This window comes from Phascolarctos cinereus, unplaced genomic scaffold (assembly GCF_003287225.1).
Source record: "Phascolarctos cinereus isolate Bilbo 61053 unplaced genomic scaffold, phaCin_HiC Scaffold_3;HRSCAF=262, whole genome shotgun sequence".
NCBI classification, from domain to species: domain Eukaryota; kingdom Metazoa; phylum Chordata; class Mammalia; order Diprotodontia; family Phascolarctidae; genus Phascolarctos; species Phascolarctos cinereus.
Window position 1 is genome coordinate 170,848,328 of NW_027555736.1, and position 18,958 is coordinate 170,867,285.

Genomic DNA, 18,958 nt, shown 5'->3' on the forward strand with positions numbered 1-18,958 from the left:
GGGCTTTCCTGGCTTCAGTTCTTTTATCTGTAAAATGAAGGGGGAATGGGGGGGGGGGGAAGGGGTAATGTAGGACTAGATGGCCTTTGTGATCCCTTGCATCCTATGATAAACATGGAACAAATGTGGAGAGGATACTACAGTGAATTGGAGTTCTTGCTTGGGACTGTTTAATAATGCAGTAATATCCAAAATTCCTTATGGTTCTTCCCTTGAAATAGGAGAGTCCCTTTTTTCCCCCCAAGACTTTTTCTCAGGGAGTGGGAAAGTGTTATAGGTTAATGTATCTTGAACTGGCATCTATTTCACTCCCCCACCCCCCTTGCACACCTCCCCCCCCCCCCACACACACACATACACACCAGAAAGGTGGCTGGACTGGCGTGGGGTAGCAATGCTAGGCTTTAAACTCAGGGCCTCTAGCCCCAGATCCAGCAAGCTTTCCCCATTACTAGTGCTATCAATGATTGAGGCATCGGAAGCCTTTGGCATCCACCCTGGGCTGTCTGAAGAGCAAGCTGGCTGAGCACCTCCACCCCGTTCCTGGCTCTCCCTTCTCCCGTTTCCCTGGTGCTGTGGTTTCCATGCCTTGAGGCCACTCAGAAGAAGGGCGGATAGAGTGAGGTTCCCTCCCTCTGAGGGTGAGTCCAGAAGGACCCGGGAAGGGGAGGAGAGTCTAAAGGAAGGGGAGGAGAGAAAAAGGAGCCCAGAGCTGGAGAAAGGAAGGGGGGGTAGGGTGCGAAATCTAGCAAAGCCATGGAGTGAGGGCCAGGCAGTGGGCCGGAGCAATCAGTAGCAGGGAGGGGAGAAGGAGGCGGGAGACTGGGTCAAAGGAAAGGAAAGAAGAGAAGAGGAGGGGAGTGGAGGCACCCCCCCCAACCCAGCCACAGCAGTAGGCCTGGGCTCCTTGGCCACCAGGACCCCCTCGCCCCATGAGGGGAGCAGCAACGGCGTCAGGGCCGTAGAGACCCCCACCAGCCCCAGAGGGGTGAGTGACTGGCCCCCAGAAGGTGCATAGACCTCACCTAGCTCTTATCCCACCATCTCTCTCCCTCTGCCCCTCCTCTCATCTCCCCTATCATTCTCCGTCCCTCCCCGTCCTCCCTATTTTTCTCTCTTGTTCCTTACAGGTTGGGTCCCTCCTTGCCCCAGGTTGAATGGAACCACGGGAGGGCGAAGGGGAGGGGGAAGGGGGACCAGCGGCTCCTGATGCACTGGGGAGCAGCCTGTCCCTGGCAGCCCCCATAGGGCCCCCCAGCTTCGAGTCGCTGCTCTCGCAGGTGGGGGTGGTGGGGAGGGCCCAGCAGGTGCAGCTAGGGTTGAGCTGCCTGCCCCTGCTGTTCGTGGCCCTGGGTCTGGCCTCAGACCCCATCCTCACGCTGGTGCCGCCCCTGAGATGCCGCCAGGCCAATGCCTCAGGGTGGGAGCCGCCCCTCAACACCAGCGAAGAGGCCTGCTCCCCACCCCCACCCAACAGCACCCGATGCCCCCATGGCTGGGACTACAGTGGTCTCCCTGTCCTCACCAGCAACATGGTCACTCAGGTGAGGGTGAAGGTGAGGGTGAGGGATAGTAGTGGAGAGGAAAAGGACTTTGGGGCTGGGCTGGAGGATCTCCTGCCCTCTCCATCCCAGCAAAGCCTTCTCTCCCCCTCCACAGTGGGATCTAGTCTGTGAAAGGGGCTGGGAGGTAACCCTGGAGCAGATCCTCTTCCTTTTGGGCTTTGCCTGTGGCTACCTGGGTCTGGGCCATCCTACAGACAGGTATGTGTGTGTAGGGTGGGAGTGCATTGCACTAGACCAGTCTAAGGAGAAAGTGAGCTAAGGGAAGCCAGGTTTGAGAGACATGAAGGAGACTAGCCAGGGGACCAAGAAGAACTTCTGAAGAGGGTGTGGGAGGGGTAGCCCACCATCAGAAGACAGGCCTCTAGGTCCCATGGTGATCTGTAGCCCCATCCCCAACCCTGATGCTCTCATATGCCATTAGGTTATGCCATAGGACACCAATCTGAATCTTAGCAATTCAATGGGACTGACCTTGGTTCAGGGATGAGGGAGAAGGCTGTGGGATGCTGTGATGGAAGGTCCTCCTTTTCTCTAGGGTAGGACGTCGAGGAGTTGTACTGCTGGCCTTGGGGCTGGCAGGACCCTGTGGGGTAGGAGGGGCTGCAGCTGGCTCCCCACCTGGTCTTACTGCTCTCCGATTCCTCCTGGGCTTCATGCTAGCTGGGGCTGACCTTGGCCTCTACCTGACCCGTGAGTATAGCTCCTACAGTCCCTGCCCTTTGCAGCTTCCTTATGGTGATCACCCTAACCCTACCTTGCCCCTCACCCAACTTCCACCTTCTACCCTCCCTGCCTCCCTTCCATATCTCCCAGATAATTCAATCTCCCAGCAGCTTCACAGATGCAGAGAATGGTAGAGCCCTTAGAGATCATCTAGTCACGCCACCTCATTTTACAACTAAGGCTCAGAAATGTGAATCCACTTACCCAAGGTCAGCTAGTGCCAAAGTGAAAACTAGAACCCTAGTCTCCTGACTCTCTTTCCAATGCTCTTTTCATTGAATGCTGAGTCTAGTATCACTGACTGCCATTGATCTCTGTAGAGCAGATCCCTCACCTTCCCCAAGGCCTCACCTAACTCTAACCTCTCTACCGCTGGTACCCCTCTTCCCCCTGTACCCTCTCCTTCCCTGCTTCCTCCTCTTTCTCTCATATTGTCCACTTTTTTCTTCTGAACCTGCCCTTACCATGTCCTCAGGCCTGGAGTTATGTGAGCCCTCCCAGCGGCTCCGGGCAGTCCTGGCCGGAGAGCTGATGGGAGTAGTGGGACAATTTCTGCTTCTGGGCCTGGCTCTGGCCTGCAAGGACTGGAGACTTCTGCTCAGATTGATCACAGCTCCTTGTATTCTCTTCCTGCTGTATGGGTCAGTACCCTCCCCATGCCCTCTACCAGCTAGTCCATAGACCTAGGGAACATCTGCTATAAATTCAATCCTCTCCCCCACCCCAATTCGATCGCTCATTCTACCATCACCGCCATTGAGGTCTCCTGCTCCCAAAGCTCTTTTCCCAGTCTTAGCCTCCCAGCAGTGGGAACGTCACGTTCCCCAGGACTAGCAAAGAAGGTCCCCAGGATAGGGAATCCCAACCATGAAGGAGCCTTCACTGTGACTAGAACTTATTTCTCCTTCCCTCCCTCCCCTCGTTCCTCTCCCCTGCCTGTCTAGCTGGCCAGGTCTGTTCCTGGAGTCTTCCAGGTGGCTGTTGGCGTCTCGTCGGACAACAGAGGCCCAGGCTGTGTTGAGAGTTCTGGCTCAAAGAAACAGACCCCAAGGGGAGCCACTGGGGAATGAGGCTGAAGAAGCCTTGCAAGGTGAGAACCCAGGGAAGAAGACTGGACAGCTCTTAGCTGGTAAATAACTTCTAAGTGTGGGTGGCTCTCTGGATACACACTTAAGACCTGGACAGGCCAGCAAGGCCTCCTACTATGGAAACCAGCCTCAGAGAGGTCTCCCACTCTAAAAACAGGTCCCTACATCCCAGAGGAGATTCTGGCTATAGACATTCCCTCCCAGGGACCAGATCAATATGTGTGTAAGCTTAGGCATGTGCCCACAAAACCACTTTGATTTCTGGAGTATGCTTCCCTCTTTCCATCCCTTCCTAAGATCTGGAGAACACTTGTCCTCTTCCTGCAACTGCCCAGATCTCCCTCTCAGCCTTACTCAGCTGTCGCAACATCTGGAAAAATCTGCTTATCCTGGGCTTCACCACGTGAGCATTGAACAAAGAGGGAAGGGGTGGTGGTTGGTGGGCAGAACTAATGTAGACCTAACTGGCACCAAGGTCAGGAGGTGGGAATGGGTGCAGACCCTTTAGCCCAGTGGGCTAGACATTAGGAATTCCACATAGGTTTTATAGCCTGGATTCTAGAAAACTGAAGGTAGGAATTCTAGCAGAGGTGAGGGAGCTGTGGGATGAAGACTCAAGGTCTTTCCATTTGTCTCACCCCCTACAGCTTCATTGCCCATGGGATTAGGCATTGCTACCAGCTTGTGGGAGGAGGAGTGGGACGAAAGTCCCAGGTCGACTTCAACCTGTATTCCCTGCTGGCTGGTGGTACAGGAGGCTTGGCCTGTGTCTTCCTTGGGGTTACCGTTGACCGTTTCGGCCGCCGGGGCATCCTGCTGCTCACTATGACCCTCACTGGCATTGCCTCTCTTGTGCTGCTGGGCCTGAGAGACTGTGAGCATCCCAGAGCTGTGATAACATCTCTCCCTTCTTCTTCTCACAGGGGTTCCATCCCTTTTCCGGGGAACCTTAGGCTATGACCCTGTCAGATAAACTAAATCCCCTGGCCCTTTGCTCAAAATATATATTTCTCTAATATATAATAACATAATATAATAATAATAATATAATAAATAATAATAAAACACCATCTCATATGTACTTTTTCCCACCATCTTTTCTATCACCAACCCCACTCTGTTCTCATCAACAAACATTTGTTGGACACTTACTTTTGTGCAAAGTACCACACTAGACACTGAGGAGATTATTTTTGGGATACTGTCCAAGTACCCAATAAATGAAATAGTCTTCAGGGAGCACTGTGGGCTGGGTAGTCAATGTGGATCCTGCTGTGTTAGGGTTTTCTGACCCCTCTAACCTTTGTTCCTGCAGATCTGAATGATATGGCTGTCACCACCTTCTCAGTGCTCGGACTCTTCTTTTCCCATGCTGCTGGTGTCCTCAGCATTCTTCTTGCCGCAGAGGTTATCCCTACAACAGTCCGGTGAGAACTAGGGGTGAGGCTTAGGTGGGAATGGGTCACCTCCAGCCTGGTTCTAAGGGAGTTAAGGGCAAAATCCAAGTTGGTCGGTGGATAGTGTGCTGGCCATGAAGTCAGGAAGATCTGAGTTCAAGTCTTGCGCAGAAATTTATTAGCTATGTGACCCTGGGCAAGTCACCTTTCTTAGTCTTAATTTTCCCTTCTGTAAAAAAAAGGATAACAATACTATCTATTTCAGGGCATTATTTTGATGATCAAATGAAATAACATGTGTAAAGCACTTTGCAAACCTTAAAGCACTATATAAATGCTGGCTATTATTTTTTTTAAGGCAATTGGGGTTAAGTGACTTGCCCAGGGTCACACAGCTAGTAAGTGTCAAGTGTTTGGTCTGAGGCCGGATTTGAACTCAGGTCCTCCTGACTTCAGGGACGGTGCTCTATCCACTGTGCCACCTAGCTACCCCTATTATTATTCTTAATATTGATGTTATTAGGAAGGGAATCATAAGGAAGGGGACAGAGTGGATAAGCTTTAAACTGATAAGGGGAAATTGCTACTTGGGTCAGAAGTGGGGTCTTCAGGCTATGTCCGAGTTTCATTTTCCCCCTTCCACAGGGGACGGGGCCTGGGCCTAATCCTGGCACTGGGGGCCCTAGGCCAGCTGAGTGGTCCAGTACAGCGGCTCCATGCTGGTCGAGGTGCCTTCTTGCAACATGTGGTCTTGGCAGCCTGTGCCCTTCTCTGCATCCTCAGCATCATGCTGCTGCCTGAGAGCAAACGCAAGGCCCTTCCAGAGGCGCTGAGGGATGGGGAACTCTGTCGTCGGCCTTCCTTACTAAGGCCACCACCCCCAACTCGCTGTGACCATGTCCCATTGCTTGCCACGCCAACGCCTGCCCTCTGAGTGCCACTGGGGGGATGCTGATAGGAGAATGGAGGGCACTACTTTTGAAATGCAGTGAGGCTAACAGATGCCATGAAGGAGATGGGAAACACCATAGCATGCCTTGCTGGATATAGGAAGGCCAAGGTACACCAAGAGTAGACCCATGAGGGAAGTCTGACCACAGACATGAAGGAAGCCGAGTGAACCTCATCCAATAGGAAGATGATGTATACCAAGAAGGCCACGTGGAAAGTGGAGTTAAGTACATTCCAGCCCATGGGATGCCACATTTAGATGAGGGGAGATCAAAGCCTGCTTCACTTATTCTTCCCTGCTACTTTGTGGTCCCCCTCAAGCCAGTGTCTTGAGGAGGGATCATGGGGCTCTGTATAGTGATCCCCTTGCAGAGGACACAGGTGTGGACTGCAGTAAGAACAGCAGAGCTCTCTCTAGTCTCACCCAGGGAGACCCAGACCTCACACACTGAAATATACTACTTATATTTCAATAAAGGAATTTTAAGTGGAAGAACAATTGAGGAGCCTGAACTTTCCTCTTTTTTCTGCTCTATCCCTCTACATGAAAGTTTTTTGCAATGGAAGGGTATCTCTGAGATCTAAAACATACCAGTCCCCTACCCTACCATTTCCTTCTTCTCGCTGGGCTCTGGAGAAATGATGTTGCTACTTTCCTTCATCGCAGTCACCATCCCTTGAACAGCTACTAGAAGGCGGATGATGGAAGACAGTAGGCACATTTGCCTTAATGGGGCTGGAAGGTTTCATTTTGGGATCTGCTGTCTTCAGTTACCACATCTAAAATTCCTTCAAGAAAAATTTAGATGCAGGAACGGGAAGCAGCTGCCCAAACCAGGAGCTGATTAACAACCTTAAGAATCGCTTCATTCATGCAACACGTATTTATTGAGCCTACTGTGTCCCAGACCCTTTGGGAAGATATAAGGAAGCGCCAGAGAACAGTTTCTGCCCTCAAGGAGTATATTGTCATTTGTTTGGGGAGTCAAGATGCATATGTAAAAACTAAACAATACCAAGGTAGTATGTATGAAGAGGCCTAAGAGCTTAGAACACTGAAGCTTGCCTCCAAGCCACCTTACTCAGATATGAAACCGGGTTCCTATTGCTCGCATTACCTCCTCCACTATGTTGATGGGAAGAAAATGCTTGTAAATTACAATGTCCTAGAAAAATGTAAGCTATTATTATTAAGTGCCATTAAGAGTTTAGAGGAGGAAGAGGGCATCTAAAATAGAAAGCAGAGTAGGATAGTGGGGTAGAGTGCTGGACTTGTAGTCCAATGACCTGGTCAGAGGTCCTGAGTTCAAATCTCACTTCTGCTACTGCTTATGTGACCTTATATGAGTCCTTTCTCTATGGATTTCAGTGTCCTAAACATTAAAATAACTTTAAAGGTCTCTTTCAGCTCTAAATTTTATGATCTTTGATCTATGCTAATCAGGACATTAGAGCTTAGAGGTTATCTTATCCAATCCCCTCATTTTACAGATGGGGAAACTGAAGTCCAGAGAAGTGGTTGTTGTAAACTGAAGTGACCTGAGGACTTCACTAAGGATATTTGGAGGGGGACAGGAGCATAAGGGTCTCCATTTGGGCCTTGAAAGTTGGGTTTGTTTAGATAAAGACCAAGGAAAAAGGCATTTCCAGCATGTGGACAAAGCATGGAGGTATAGAATAAGCATAATATTTTCAAGGTCAGTTGTTTCATTACCTGTTGGTAATAACAGCTCTTTTAAGGAAAGTATAACCCCAGGGCTATATGGACCAATAAAATCATATATGAGACAGCATTTTGGGATCTTTAGGGGGGGAAATATCCTATATAAATCTAAACCTGTCCCCTCCTGGAATGGGAGAACAAATCCCTTTGGAATGCTTTGCTAAAAGGGCAATGCTCTTGAAATTTGAACCAAGAAAATCTGGGATGCATGGTCACTATAAGTATACAAGAAAGGACTGTGGGAGTCAGAATTCCGCCTGTAGCCTAGGGTTATTGGTAATATGGAAATAATGCCCATCCCAGATATACCTCTGGAGGGTCTGTGTGAACTATTAAAATCACATGAGAAAGGTCTTTGAGTACTTTGAAAAAGAGATTTTATAAAAATCTCAGACTGCTTTATTTGTTAATAAGTTGGTATTGTATATGCCATTAATACAATAATTTCAAAAGTAATGACAAAAATGAGCTAATTTCCTTGTCAATGTATGTGTACTTTTCTTAACAGAACTGAGAAAAGTCCAGAGGAAAGAGATTAAAATGACCAAGCAGTTAGAGCAGTTTCTGCCTGTCCAGAGAGAGAGATTGGGGACACAAAGACAAATATTAATTTTAATTTTCTTGGCCCTGGAAGGGCTTATGCTCTAGTGGGAAAAACAACAGGTACACAGATAAATAAAAAATATATATACAATTACAGAGCCTGAAGAAAGGCTAAACTCCTGGGGAGACAAGGCAAAGCCTTTTATGATAGAGGTACGAGAGCTAAGTCTTAAGAAGTAGAGATCGAAGCCTATGAAATCACAAGGCTGCTAAGCAGTGAAGATGGTTGACATTTGACAAGCATTTACTGTGGTCAGTAAAGTAGCAGACGTAGGTATTCAAATGATAAGGTGCCTACCTTGAAAGTATTAATATTATGGTTGGGTAAGATATATATTCATATTGCAGACCTAGGGAAAAATTATAAACAGTGTGTTATAAACAGTAAGCATGGTTCACCAAATCCTAGAATACTAGAATTTGGGTAGGTGTCCCTTTGAGCCTTAAGGGAAAATTCTCACACTCAAATAAAAGAAATTGCTTAGTTTGCACATAGTAGATGTTTGATGTTTTTATTCAGCTAACTGGAATTGTACTGACTCAAAACTCAGGTTCAACAAAGGCTGAAATAATTTATGGATGATATATTGATCACAATAGATGATGTTAGGGATATCTGAGAGGGACATTCTTCACTTTCTGTGGTTATCATCAAGTCCATCTGAATGCTCTAATACCCAAAGGATCTATAATCTGGCATGGTTCCCCCTACTCTGCAGTAGTATGCAACCCCTCCAAAACTTAATAGATGGCCTTTTGACAGTTGCAGTGGTCGAAAAAATCTGTCACTCTGCAGCCAACCTGGGGATGAGCCTTCTATATTTAGATCACTATTCAGAGAACATATGTACTGTTCATCACTGGGATCCCATTAGATGCCTTCCCAGATGCCAGAACTTTTGAGCTCCACTACCAGCTCTCAAACCTGCCCCTGCACAGCAACAGAAAGCTCGAGGTCATGGTGACCCATCTGAGTAGCCTTCAACAGAGCCCACTTTCACAATACTGTCACAAACACCCAATGATATCAGAAACAGATGAACTAATTTGTCCATTTCTTAAACAGATAGATGGCACCATGGATAGTGTTGTGTCTAAAATCAGGAACATCTGAGTTAAAATCCAGCCTCAGACTGAAGTCACTTGTTTGCCTCAGTTTCCTCAATTGTAAAATGGGGATCATAATATTGACTTCACAGGGTTGTTGTAGTGATCACATGAAAATAATCGTAAAGTGCTGAGAACCATGACTGGCACATGGTAGATACTTAAAATGCTTATTCCCTGACCCTTCGATTCCCTTCCCTGACTTATGTTGTTAGTTTTTAACATGAAATCCCAGCACCAGCCTCTGTCCTTAGTTCACAATTTTAAAGAAACCATATACATGTACATAGCCAGTGACTATTCCATACTTAACTTACCATACATAAAGATTACCTGGTGCTTTTCCATAAAGTCAGGGGTCAGGTAAGGCTGGATAAGTCTAGTAAAAGAACTGCCTTGTGGTATACATAACTTTCCTTGCCATATCTGCAAGGAAGCATTAGGTCTTACCACCCATACAACTTAGTTTACGTATTCCAAATATCTCTTTCAAAAAATATTAGACAGGTTGTCCAACAACCCCTTTAATTCCCAAAGAGCTTGGTGGAAAGGAGGATGCCAAGGCAGAATCTTACTCCTGGGAGATAATTTCCCCTTCACGTTTCTTACCTTAAGTCACAAATTCTCTCCATCATTTAAGATGGATACACCATATATGGCTCACAGCAAAATAATCAGATCTGGAGTACATTTGAATCTTAGGATGGGAACCAGGATTCACTGTGGAGCAGGTTATTTTTGTTGTCACCAGCCCCAAAAGTACTTTGCAGCAGAAACCTCTAATTGCATATAGTTTAGGAATAGCTACTTCATACTACTTGAAATGTTAAAATTCAGTTTAAAAATTAAACATAAAATTAGAAAATTGGGAAGTTCTCCAATGGGACAGAAAACAAACCAGAATATTTGAATAGGAATGGAGAGAGAGTAGGAGGGTGGTCCCAAATTAGAGAAATAGTTAACCTGTACCTTAGTGAGAACTGGGCCAAGAAAGGAAGGGAAGGGTGGTATTATTTCCAACAGCAGCCAATGAAGCCCCTACACAGCTCTGATCCAAAGGATTCTTTAAAAAATGGAATACTCTAATTCCTAAGACTATAGGACCATCAACCATGCAAGAAAATTCTCACAAACCAGCCCTAACCACCAAAGAAAAATGTACCTATATGGCTAGCGAGCCACGCTACACCCTCTGGTGGACAGGTAATGTTGCTTAATCCACTTCTGCAACCACTAAGCTACCTCTTAGTCCCACAAATTCTCTAGCTAAATTTATTCCAACATCAAGCACCTACAAGTCCAAAAGTCTGGAGAATACAAATCCTGCTCTCAAGTAACTTACTAACTGGGGAGAAAAACAAGTGAAACTATTATTAGTGGCCAAAATAACTAGTATCCAATATGTGCTACAGAAGTTCAAGGAACTCAACTCCAGTCAAGGTAAAGGAAGCCTTTGTGGGAAAGCCGAATTGGGTCTTAAAGGATGGGGAACTTTGCTGCCAAAGGTGAAAATTCAGATTTAAAAAAATCATAACATGTTTACAAAACACAAAGTCTACAACTGGACTGGATGATTTGAATAGTTGTAGATGGGCGTGGGAGCAGCTAAGTGGTGCAGCAGACAAAGCACAGGCCTACAGTCACGAAGATTTGAGTTCAAATCCGACCTTAAGACACTAGCTGCATGACCTTGGGCAAGCCACTTAACCTCTATTTGCCTCAGTTCATCTGTAAAATGAAGTCACACTGCAGAAGGTGAGAAGTGAAGCTTCTCTCATTTGAATCTCTGGACAATAAAGGAACAAAAGGTGAAAAATTTTTGAAACATGAGACAAGGTTCTGAGTTGAGTTTTAAGCAGCTACAGAACAGCATTAATTCTTCAAGACCCTAACTAATAATGTCAGCATTCTAATTATTATCATCTACAAATCTCTCTAGAATTCGTTTACCTCCACAACTGCTGAAAATTGAACAAAATGAAAATAGGTTAATTCCTTAAGTTTACATGGCAACATAGGTGGGAAGGACAACCTGTTAGCCCAAGGCAAGTGAAGCTGTGGACAAATCACCCAACACCAAATGCGTACAGCAAAGATGTCAAAAACATTAAGCTTAAAAACATAATTTGGAAATATTTAACAAAATAAGCATAATTAAAACGTTAATGTGGTGTTCTAAGTCACTATGTCCCCATAGGAAGTCATATCGGTTTACTGGCAATCTTTTGAGTTTGAACCACTGGTGTATAGTACATACGCATTTAGGTCACTCTACCTAGCCACTTGGGTTTTTCCAGTCTTGGCTTACATTTCTACCTATCAAACACCCAGGAAAACATATAGTCCTGAAAACTAGTCTTCCTCAATTACAGTCTTCATTATCCCAACTACTTGCAATTTAATGCCTACTTTTAAATTCCGAGTGGCAAATCTACCTCTATAACACCAACACTTCCAATCAAGGAGGGTTCACCTTCAAGCTGAAATCTAAGGGAAACAAATATTCCCTACATTGAAAAGACTGCACACTATTTTCAAAAAACATTTTTATTTTATTCATGACACATATTAAAAAAAAAACAAAAAACTCCTCCCACCCCTGGAAATACCTAAAAAAATAAACAAAATCCCCAAACCCTCCCTCCATCCCCTGTTCCCACTTCCTCCCGTCCCCTCCAAATCCAAATGAAAAGAAAAAGGAAAAAAAAAGAAAAAGAAAAAAGAGAAAACAAAAAACAAAAAACACCCAGAACCCCCATCCCCCCAAACAAGGTGGTGCATTTCCCCAGGGGGAAGGGGAGTTTACACTGGAGCCGCTGGGAGCGGAACGGAGATCTTCCGGCTACAGAAACCTGCAAAGAAAGACACTCAAAACAGAAACAGAAACACAAACGGAAACAAAATAGATCACCAGGGAATCTCTGGAGGGTCAGGAGAAGTAGTCCCAGGGATGAGGGACAGGGAGCCAGGAAGAGGAGGGTGAGAGGGGGATAATTGGCAGGATAAGAGGCAGGCAGGAAGGAGAACAGGGAAGAGATGGAGGGAGGGTAACAAGCAGAACAGTTTTGTGTCCTTACATACCCTTAGGTAAAACCTTTCCCACCATCCTGCTCCCACCCATGAGCATCCCCAGCGGGTGAAGTGAGAAGAGGCAGAGGGGAGAGGGGTAGGGAACAGCTTGCGAAGTCGAGACTTGTCCATGTCGAACCCCCAGAGTGAATGAGCAGCCCCCTGTCCCATTCCCGGGGGGGGGGGGGGGCCCTTCCCCTGACCAGACCCTCAGAAGCAGGTCCCTCCTCAGCAGTTAGTTATGGGATTCTCCCCCCTTCCACAGTATATCTTTTTTTTTTAAAAAATATTTTTTTTCCATCAAGGTCATCTTCTGTTTTTCTTTTTTTTTTTTAATTCCTTTTTTTCCTTCTTTCCTTTTTTCCTCTCTCTCCTCCTAATACACACTTTTTTGGTTTTTTTTTGTTTGTTTTTTGTTTTTTTTTTTTTTAGTAAGGGGAATACCATGACGTCGCTCTAGCCCGGCCCCTAGAAAAAAGAAGGAGAGTTGGGTGTAAACATAGTTAATGGACATCTCAGTACAACCCCCTCCCATGGTCCTACTAGTCCAACTCTAGTTCCTGTCTAAGGGCAAAGTTTTTTTGTTTTTTGCTTTTTTTTTTTTTTTTTTACTACAAATACCTAAGATCCCACCAGAGGGCACAACTCAGCAAAAGGGAAGCTGTCTGGATGGTGAAAAGAAACTATACTCAAAGAGCATGTGCTAGTAAGGGGAGAGTAAAGAAAACTGAGAAGAGGCTCAGTCCCCAATATTCTAATAGCTTCCAACCCTCCCTAAAAGCAGTCACCCTGTTGCCCATGGTATAATCAATCTCTTTCCTAACTCTCCAGGGATCAGGAAAAGCCACTCTTCTAAAAAGCTAGAGCCTTATACTACCTAACTTCCCCTACATATGTTAAGGAGATTCAAGTAAAGGAACTGAACTAGGATCTCAAAGCAACAAACATTCAGACACTAAGAAAATTATAATTCCTAAAATCCTGACAAAGGCTAGTAAATATAACCTCAATATCCTCATCCAGAACTGGGGACATCCAATCTGGCTCTGGAATTTTCTTAGAGACTCTGACACTTCCAATCCCTTCCCACCTCTGAGGAAAAAAAAAAAAAAGGCTCAACTCACCCCCCTCCCCCAACCTTCCTAGAAAGGGCACTGATACTTGGCTCTACCCAGCCTTCTCTGTAGAAACCCTCATATGCTAGTATGTTTTCCTACTAATAATTATGAGGGAGAAGCCTAGAATGGGATTTGGGAATTTCAGACTCTCTCCTCAACCCCAGTTACTGCTTAAGGACTGGGAGTCTATAAGTCAAACCTGCCCTTTAACTACCATCACACACAGGCAAGAATCGAAGCTCCTCTAGGGAGTGAGGGCTTGAACCAGATGAGAAGCAGGGTATAAGACTCATGGGGAAGGAGAGAGGAGCAGCCCATCTATCCTGACCTGTAGACTCGGCCCCGGGGTCTGCTGTTGAAGCCACTATAGAATCTAGAGCGTGAACTACTGTAGTTAGTAGCCCTGGCACGATAGCGGGCACGTGGAAAACCCCGATCTGTGGTGCTGATCCCTGGCCGATTGGTCCGTTTTGGTATCACCTAAACAAATGGAAACCAGTCAAGACAGGTTAAGGGCAGTCCTCAGAATCTGCATAGGACACTCATAAATACAAGACAGAGCTTACTTTGATCTGTCTTCCTCTAAAAAGAGAATCATCCAAGGCCATTGACGTCCTCACTGAATCTTTATCTGAAAATTCTATATATGCAAACCTGGGAAAGGGGAAAAAACAGAGAAGTAGATGTACATATTTTCATACATTTAGTGTTCTTATAGTTTTCTATACATCCATTATTTTTCTAAGCCTAGCCTAATATGTCAGCTCCTGAAAAGATCTTATGATCTAATTTATTCTCCTCTATTCAACAAATATGTATTAAGCACCTACTTTGTGAAAGGCACCATACTAACCCTATGAATACAAATACAAAAATGAATTGATGCCTGCCCTCAAGGAGCTTACATTCAACAAGAATAGGGCCTGGGCCTGTGATTTCACTGATATAAGGAACCCCAGACAAAGAAATTGCCTGTGTCAATCCAAGCTAACACTTTCTCAGCAATGTGTAGTCTTAGAGTTGCCTAGATCACTGAAAAGTGAGTGACTTTCCCAGTACATTTCAGAGTCAGAACTTGAACCCAAATCTAATCTGCTACAAGGCCAACTCAATCTAACCCTAAAGCTGCCTCTCCACATTCAACGAAGTACCAAACACAACAATACCTGTCTGATCTTTAAGCTTTGATGAAATGAACATTAACCTGTGCTCTACCACCTCTTTCCCCTGCTTACCCCTTAGGATGGCCACTGAACTTGTCACAAAGAATGGTAACTCGATTAACTGAACCACAACCATGGAAGTGTGCCTCTAGCTCTTCCGCTGTTGCACCATAGTCCACCTAAGCAGAAAAAGACAAATTCCACTGACAGGGCAAACACAACTCAAGACAACACTGGCTATAGTCTAGTATTGGGGTTGGGGGGGAGTAGTGAGGGGAAAGAAGAGGCCCTAAGCTAACTACAAAGTCAAAACCCTTCCTTCTTTTGCCTTAACCCATCCTTTTCCTTTGCAATTTACAGTAATTTCCGGTTTCATCTACAAATTGCAGCAAAGTTGGACTAAATGACATTTAAGGTCTTCCCAGTTATAAACCCTACAATTTATACTATACCTCCTACTCCCACCCCAATCTCAAATCCCTACTAACCACTTCTCTTGAAGACAAAATATTTGCCTCAATGGGTTCCCTTTCCAAATCTTTCCCCAGAATAACAGCCTCTCCCAGAAAAAGACTAATACTTACATTGCCCACATAGATGGACCGGGCATCAGCCTCCATCTTCTCTTCAATGGACATGATCACTGGGCCAGCTATAAAACAGAAAAGAGCAATTTTCATCTTCTATCTGTTTCTCATAAAAAACTCTCATCCTAACACCTCAACAGAAAGTAACCCAAGCAGTCTCACATCATCCTTGAGAGACTTCCGATAGCAAGCCCTGAAAAAGGGTAAATTTAAGAGGTGTGATACAATGAAATGGAATCAAAGCCCTACTATTAACTACCTCCGTGACTTTGTTCAAGTCCCTTGACCTCTTTGGGCCTCAGTTTCCTAATGAAAGATTTGAGCTAAATGACCTCTAAGGTCCTTCTCCAGCTTTCAATCATTATAAAATCATCTTTTTTTTTAAAGCATTTAGGAGGAGTCCCTTCCTAAATTTAGCACTAAGGACGTAACTCATCCACTTAAATTTAGGAGTGAAAAAAATTAAACCCGAATCTGTGGATTCTCGATGATGAAGGCAGGGTCACTAGCTTAAAGAGGAAAGGAAACGTGACACAAGGGACAATAACGCCCTCTTCAAAACCACGGTCCCTAGCAAGGTCACCAGGGAAAGATCTTTCCAACTCCCCCTCCCTCCCCCCATCAGTGGTCCTCCCCTCTTTCCTTCGGTCTGGGGCCCTTCCCCCAAGCTCACCATTGCCTGGGGGTGGGCTCATGTTCATCTGTTTCTCCACCTCGTTCTGAAGCTCCTTCAATTTCTCTGCCTCTTCCTCCATCTCCCTTACTCGGGCTTTGATGGCCTCCAGCTCCTGGAGTGGGTGGGGTAGGGAAGCCAGGCTTAGTAAAGGAAACATGGAGGGGCCTCATCGGCTTCTCCGGCCGTGGAGACTGTCCGAGGCAAGCGCTAGCGCCCCCCCCCACTCCCCCGCCTCTGAGAGCCCCCTTGGCCCCCTCCTCCCACTACCCACCCCCCCTACCTCCGCCCCACCCCACCCCCACCTCGGCCCGGGACGGGCCCCACCGCGTCCTGGCTCCGGCTCCAGCTCCGGCCTGGGCCCTTAACTCGGCCTCCCGCCTGCCGCCGCCGCTGCCGCCAGCCAGCCAGCCAGCCAGCCAGGACTCCAAGTCCCGTCCCGTCCCGCCCAGCTCCGCGTAATTCCCCGCCCACGACCCGCCCGCCCCCTCCCCCCGCCCGGCCGCCGCCACGGCGGCCCCTCGCTCGGCCCCTGGGCCTCAGGCCCTTCCCCCATGACCCCGACCTCCCGGCCAAGGGCCCTTCCTCACCGGGTCCTCGATAGCGCCGTCCCCCGGGTCGCCCTCGACCAGGCCCGGCTCTTCCTCCTCTTCTTGACTGCCAGGGGCTCCTGCGCCGGGCCCAGGGCCGGAGGCTCCCGGGGGGGCGCGGGGCCGGGGCGGCTCCTCCTCGGGCTCGGGCTCGGGCTCTGGCTCTAGCAGCAATTCTTCAGGCTCCAGCTCCCCCGCCTCCAGCCCGTTCCCGTAGTCCCCCGCGCCGCCCGGGGCCCCCTCCCCGGGTTCCCCCCCCGGCCCCGGGCACAAGATGGCGCCGCCGCCCCGGCCCGGAGCCTCGACCGCCCGCAGCCCCCGCTGCTGCTGCCGCCGCCGCCGCCGCCGCCATAGCCGCTCAGACTGGGGCCCGCCGACCGGCGATTGGAGAGCCGCGCCGGCCACGCTGGGGGCTCATTAGCCAAGCAGCCTGCCCGTCACAAGTCGCTCGGAGTCCATTGGGTAGAAATACTTGGCAATCAAATAAGATCACGCCTCTAAGGCGGGGCAGCTAGCCAAATCCTCGAATCTCGGTAAGGGAAACTTGCCTGTCAGTCAACGTCGGTTCCGCCTTCTCCCGTCATTAGGTAACAATCCTGCCACGCTGTGACGCCATCCCCGCTTTTCTCTCTCTCTCTCTCTCTCTCTCTCTCTCTGTCTCTGTCTCTGTCTCTCTCTCTCTGTCTCTGTCTCTCTCTCTCTCTCTGTCTCTGTCTCTCTCTCTCTCTCTCTCTCTCTCTCTCTCTCTCTCTCTCTCTCTCTCTCCCCCCTTCCCTCCCCCCCCATGGGCCGCGCCCCCTCTCCGCACTCCTCTCTTCGTGCAATGCGATTGGCCGCTAACTACGAAAGGCGGAACGGAACCTAACGCACACCGCCCCACAACCCCTATCCAAAGCTCGGCTGCTGATTGGTCCCAGAGGTTCGAAGGGCCCCAACCTAGGTTACAACACGTGACCACTTCAGCCAAACGACTATCAAATACAGAGCACGGGACCTCAGGTCATATGATCGAATTCTGAGGGTGCCACCATCTTGCTTCTTTTAGTCAGTCTGAGGGCAAGTGAAGTCTGAGAAGGGAAGCTGTGGTAAGGACAAAAAAGTAGCTTCCCGAGGATGGGCTGCTAGAATTGGAGCGTTTGTAAGATGTTTCATTAACCACAACACTCCATTCAGGATTCGACTTGCATTCAAGAATGACTGCTTCGCCTCTTCCCTCCTGACCTGTCCTTTCCAGGGCCTGTTGCTCCCTCTTCATACTTCCATAAACCTCTCCTATAAACATGAAGCAGAAACCAGCACACCAACTTAGCCCGACACTATTCTGTGAAGAGTTGCCACATTTTCACTTTGAGAGAGTAAGGAATGCATTACCCTAAGAAAGGTTGTAGGCTAACTGATCATAAGCATCTTTTGGGAAGCCTGTGGTTCAAGATTCAAATAGACATTCAAAAAAATGGGAGATGGCAAAGTCCGAACATCATGCCATAGACACAAGTGGGATTTACAGCCCTACATTCCTAGGTTTAATTTGAAACCTTACTCTCTAAAGCTTCATAAACTACCAACTCCTTTTCTCATATCAGACTCCCCATTCCCTGCCAAACCCCTCACTTTGAGGCAGACATCACTGCTTTGGTAACCTGTATTCACGTACAAGGCCACACTATGATGGTAGAACTAAACCAGATTATCAAAGAGGCTTATTGGGGTTGTAGTGTGTTTCACCTTAACACAGTATATGATGTCTTTATCCTACTAAAGCCCTACTCCAGGGCTGGTAGCATAGAGCTGATCAAAGGTTCTCAAATATTGTAACAACAGAGTCCAGACTGGCAGGTCTAACCAAAGTAGAAAGGCTTTTTGAATGGATCTGACAATGGGCTGTGTGGGTCAGCCACAGACAAACCTCTAGCCAAGTTTGAAGAGGCTCATCAACCAGAAGGCACTAGATAAATTTTCTTAGCCCCACCTAAACTCATGAAGACCAACGAAGATGATATAAATAGTAAAGGAAGAAATTAGAAATGAATATCCTTAGATAAATATCATACAAAGAGAAAGTCCTTAAGTTGCACAGTTTAGCACAATTGGCACATGGTACCTAATATAAATGCTTGATTGACTGACCATGTACCTTAAAACTTAAGAATCAAACTGACCTTGGCTTATTGGCTTGGCTCGGGATCCAAACCAGTCTAAACAAAGGAGTTTACAACATAAAACAACAGTGAAAGCAGAAATGCATTGGTACTGTAAAACAGATAAGCAATCTTAAGAGTATAATGAATTTGGGAAAGCTTGTACTCTTGTCACTCCATATTAAAGAGTTTATATCAGAGAGAAACACTATGGATGAATTGAATGTACGGTACCACGATCTTATTAGATGCTACTTTTAGGTGTAGTCAGCACCATATGAAAAACCTCAAAATGGTACTCATGAGACTTTTACTTGCCTATTAGATTACAAGGTCTGTAAGTGCAAGGACTATTTTATTTCATTTGTATCCCCAGCTTCTAGCACATTAGTTAAGTACCTAGCTTAACAAATGTTTGTTGAACTGAACATTTAATGGTGAGAAATAAACACTTTTTGGGGAA

The 18,958-nt window shown here is 46.9% G+C and overlaps 2 protein-coding genes across 3 annotated transcripts; one reads left to right on the forward strand and one right to left on the reverse strand.

Annotated features, from left to right (window-relative positions):
• The first annotated feature begins 693 nt into the window (after window positions 1–693).
• On the forward strand, window positions 694–8,545 carry SLC22A17 (solute carrier family 22 member 17). 2 transcript variants are annotated; one of them, XM_020965377.2, is made up of 10 exons: window positions 694–988; window positions 1,131–1,544; window positions 1,660–1,763; window positions 2,101–2,255; window positions 2,764–2,929; window positions 3,233–3,378; window positions 3,674–3,779; window positions 4,024–4,250; window positions 4,692–4,803; window positions 5,419–8,545. In XM_020965377.2, the coding sequence occupies exons 2-10, from the start codon at window positions 1,158–1,160 to the stop codon at window positions 5,705–5,707; spliced, it is 1,692 nt and encodes a 563-aa protein (XP_020821036.1). In that variant the 5' UTR covers window positions 694–988; window positions 1,131–1,157; the 3' UTR covers window positions 5,708–8,545. The 2 variants fall into 2 exon arrangements, with proteins under 2 accessions (XP_020821036.1, XP_078007414.1); XM_078151288.1 differs by having other exon boundaries at window positions 1,366–1,544.
• Window positions 8,546–11,688: 3,143 nt separating this feature from the next.
• PABPN1 (poly(A) binding protein nuclear 1) lies at window positions 11,689–17,020 on the reverse strand. Its single transcript, XM_020964608.2, is given in 8 exon segments — window positions 11,689–12,694; window positions 13,673–13,824; window positions 13,911–13,998; window positions 14,580–14,686; window positions 15,092–15,159; window positions 15,768–15,882; window positions 16,358–16,615; window positions 16,617–17,020. Coding segments are annotated over 8 exon segments (921 nt in total). The 5' UTR covers window positions 16,710–17,020; the 3' UTR covers window positions 11,689–12,654.
• Between the last annotated feature and the right edge of the window lie 1,938 nt (window positions 17,021–18,958).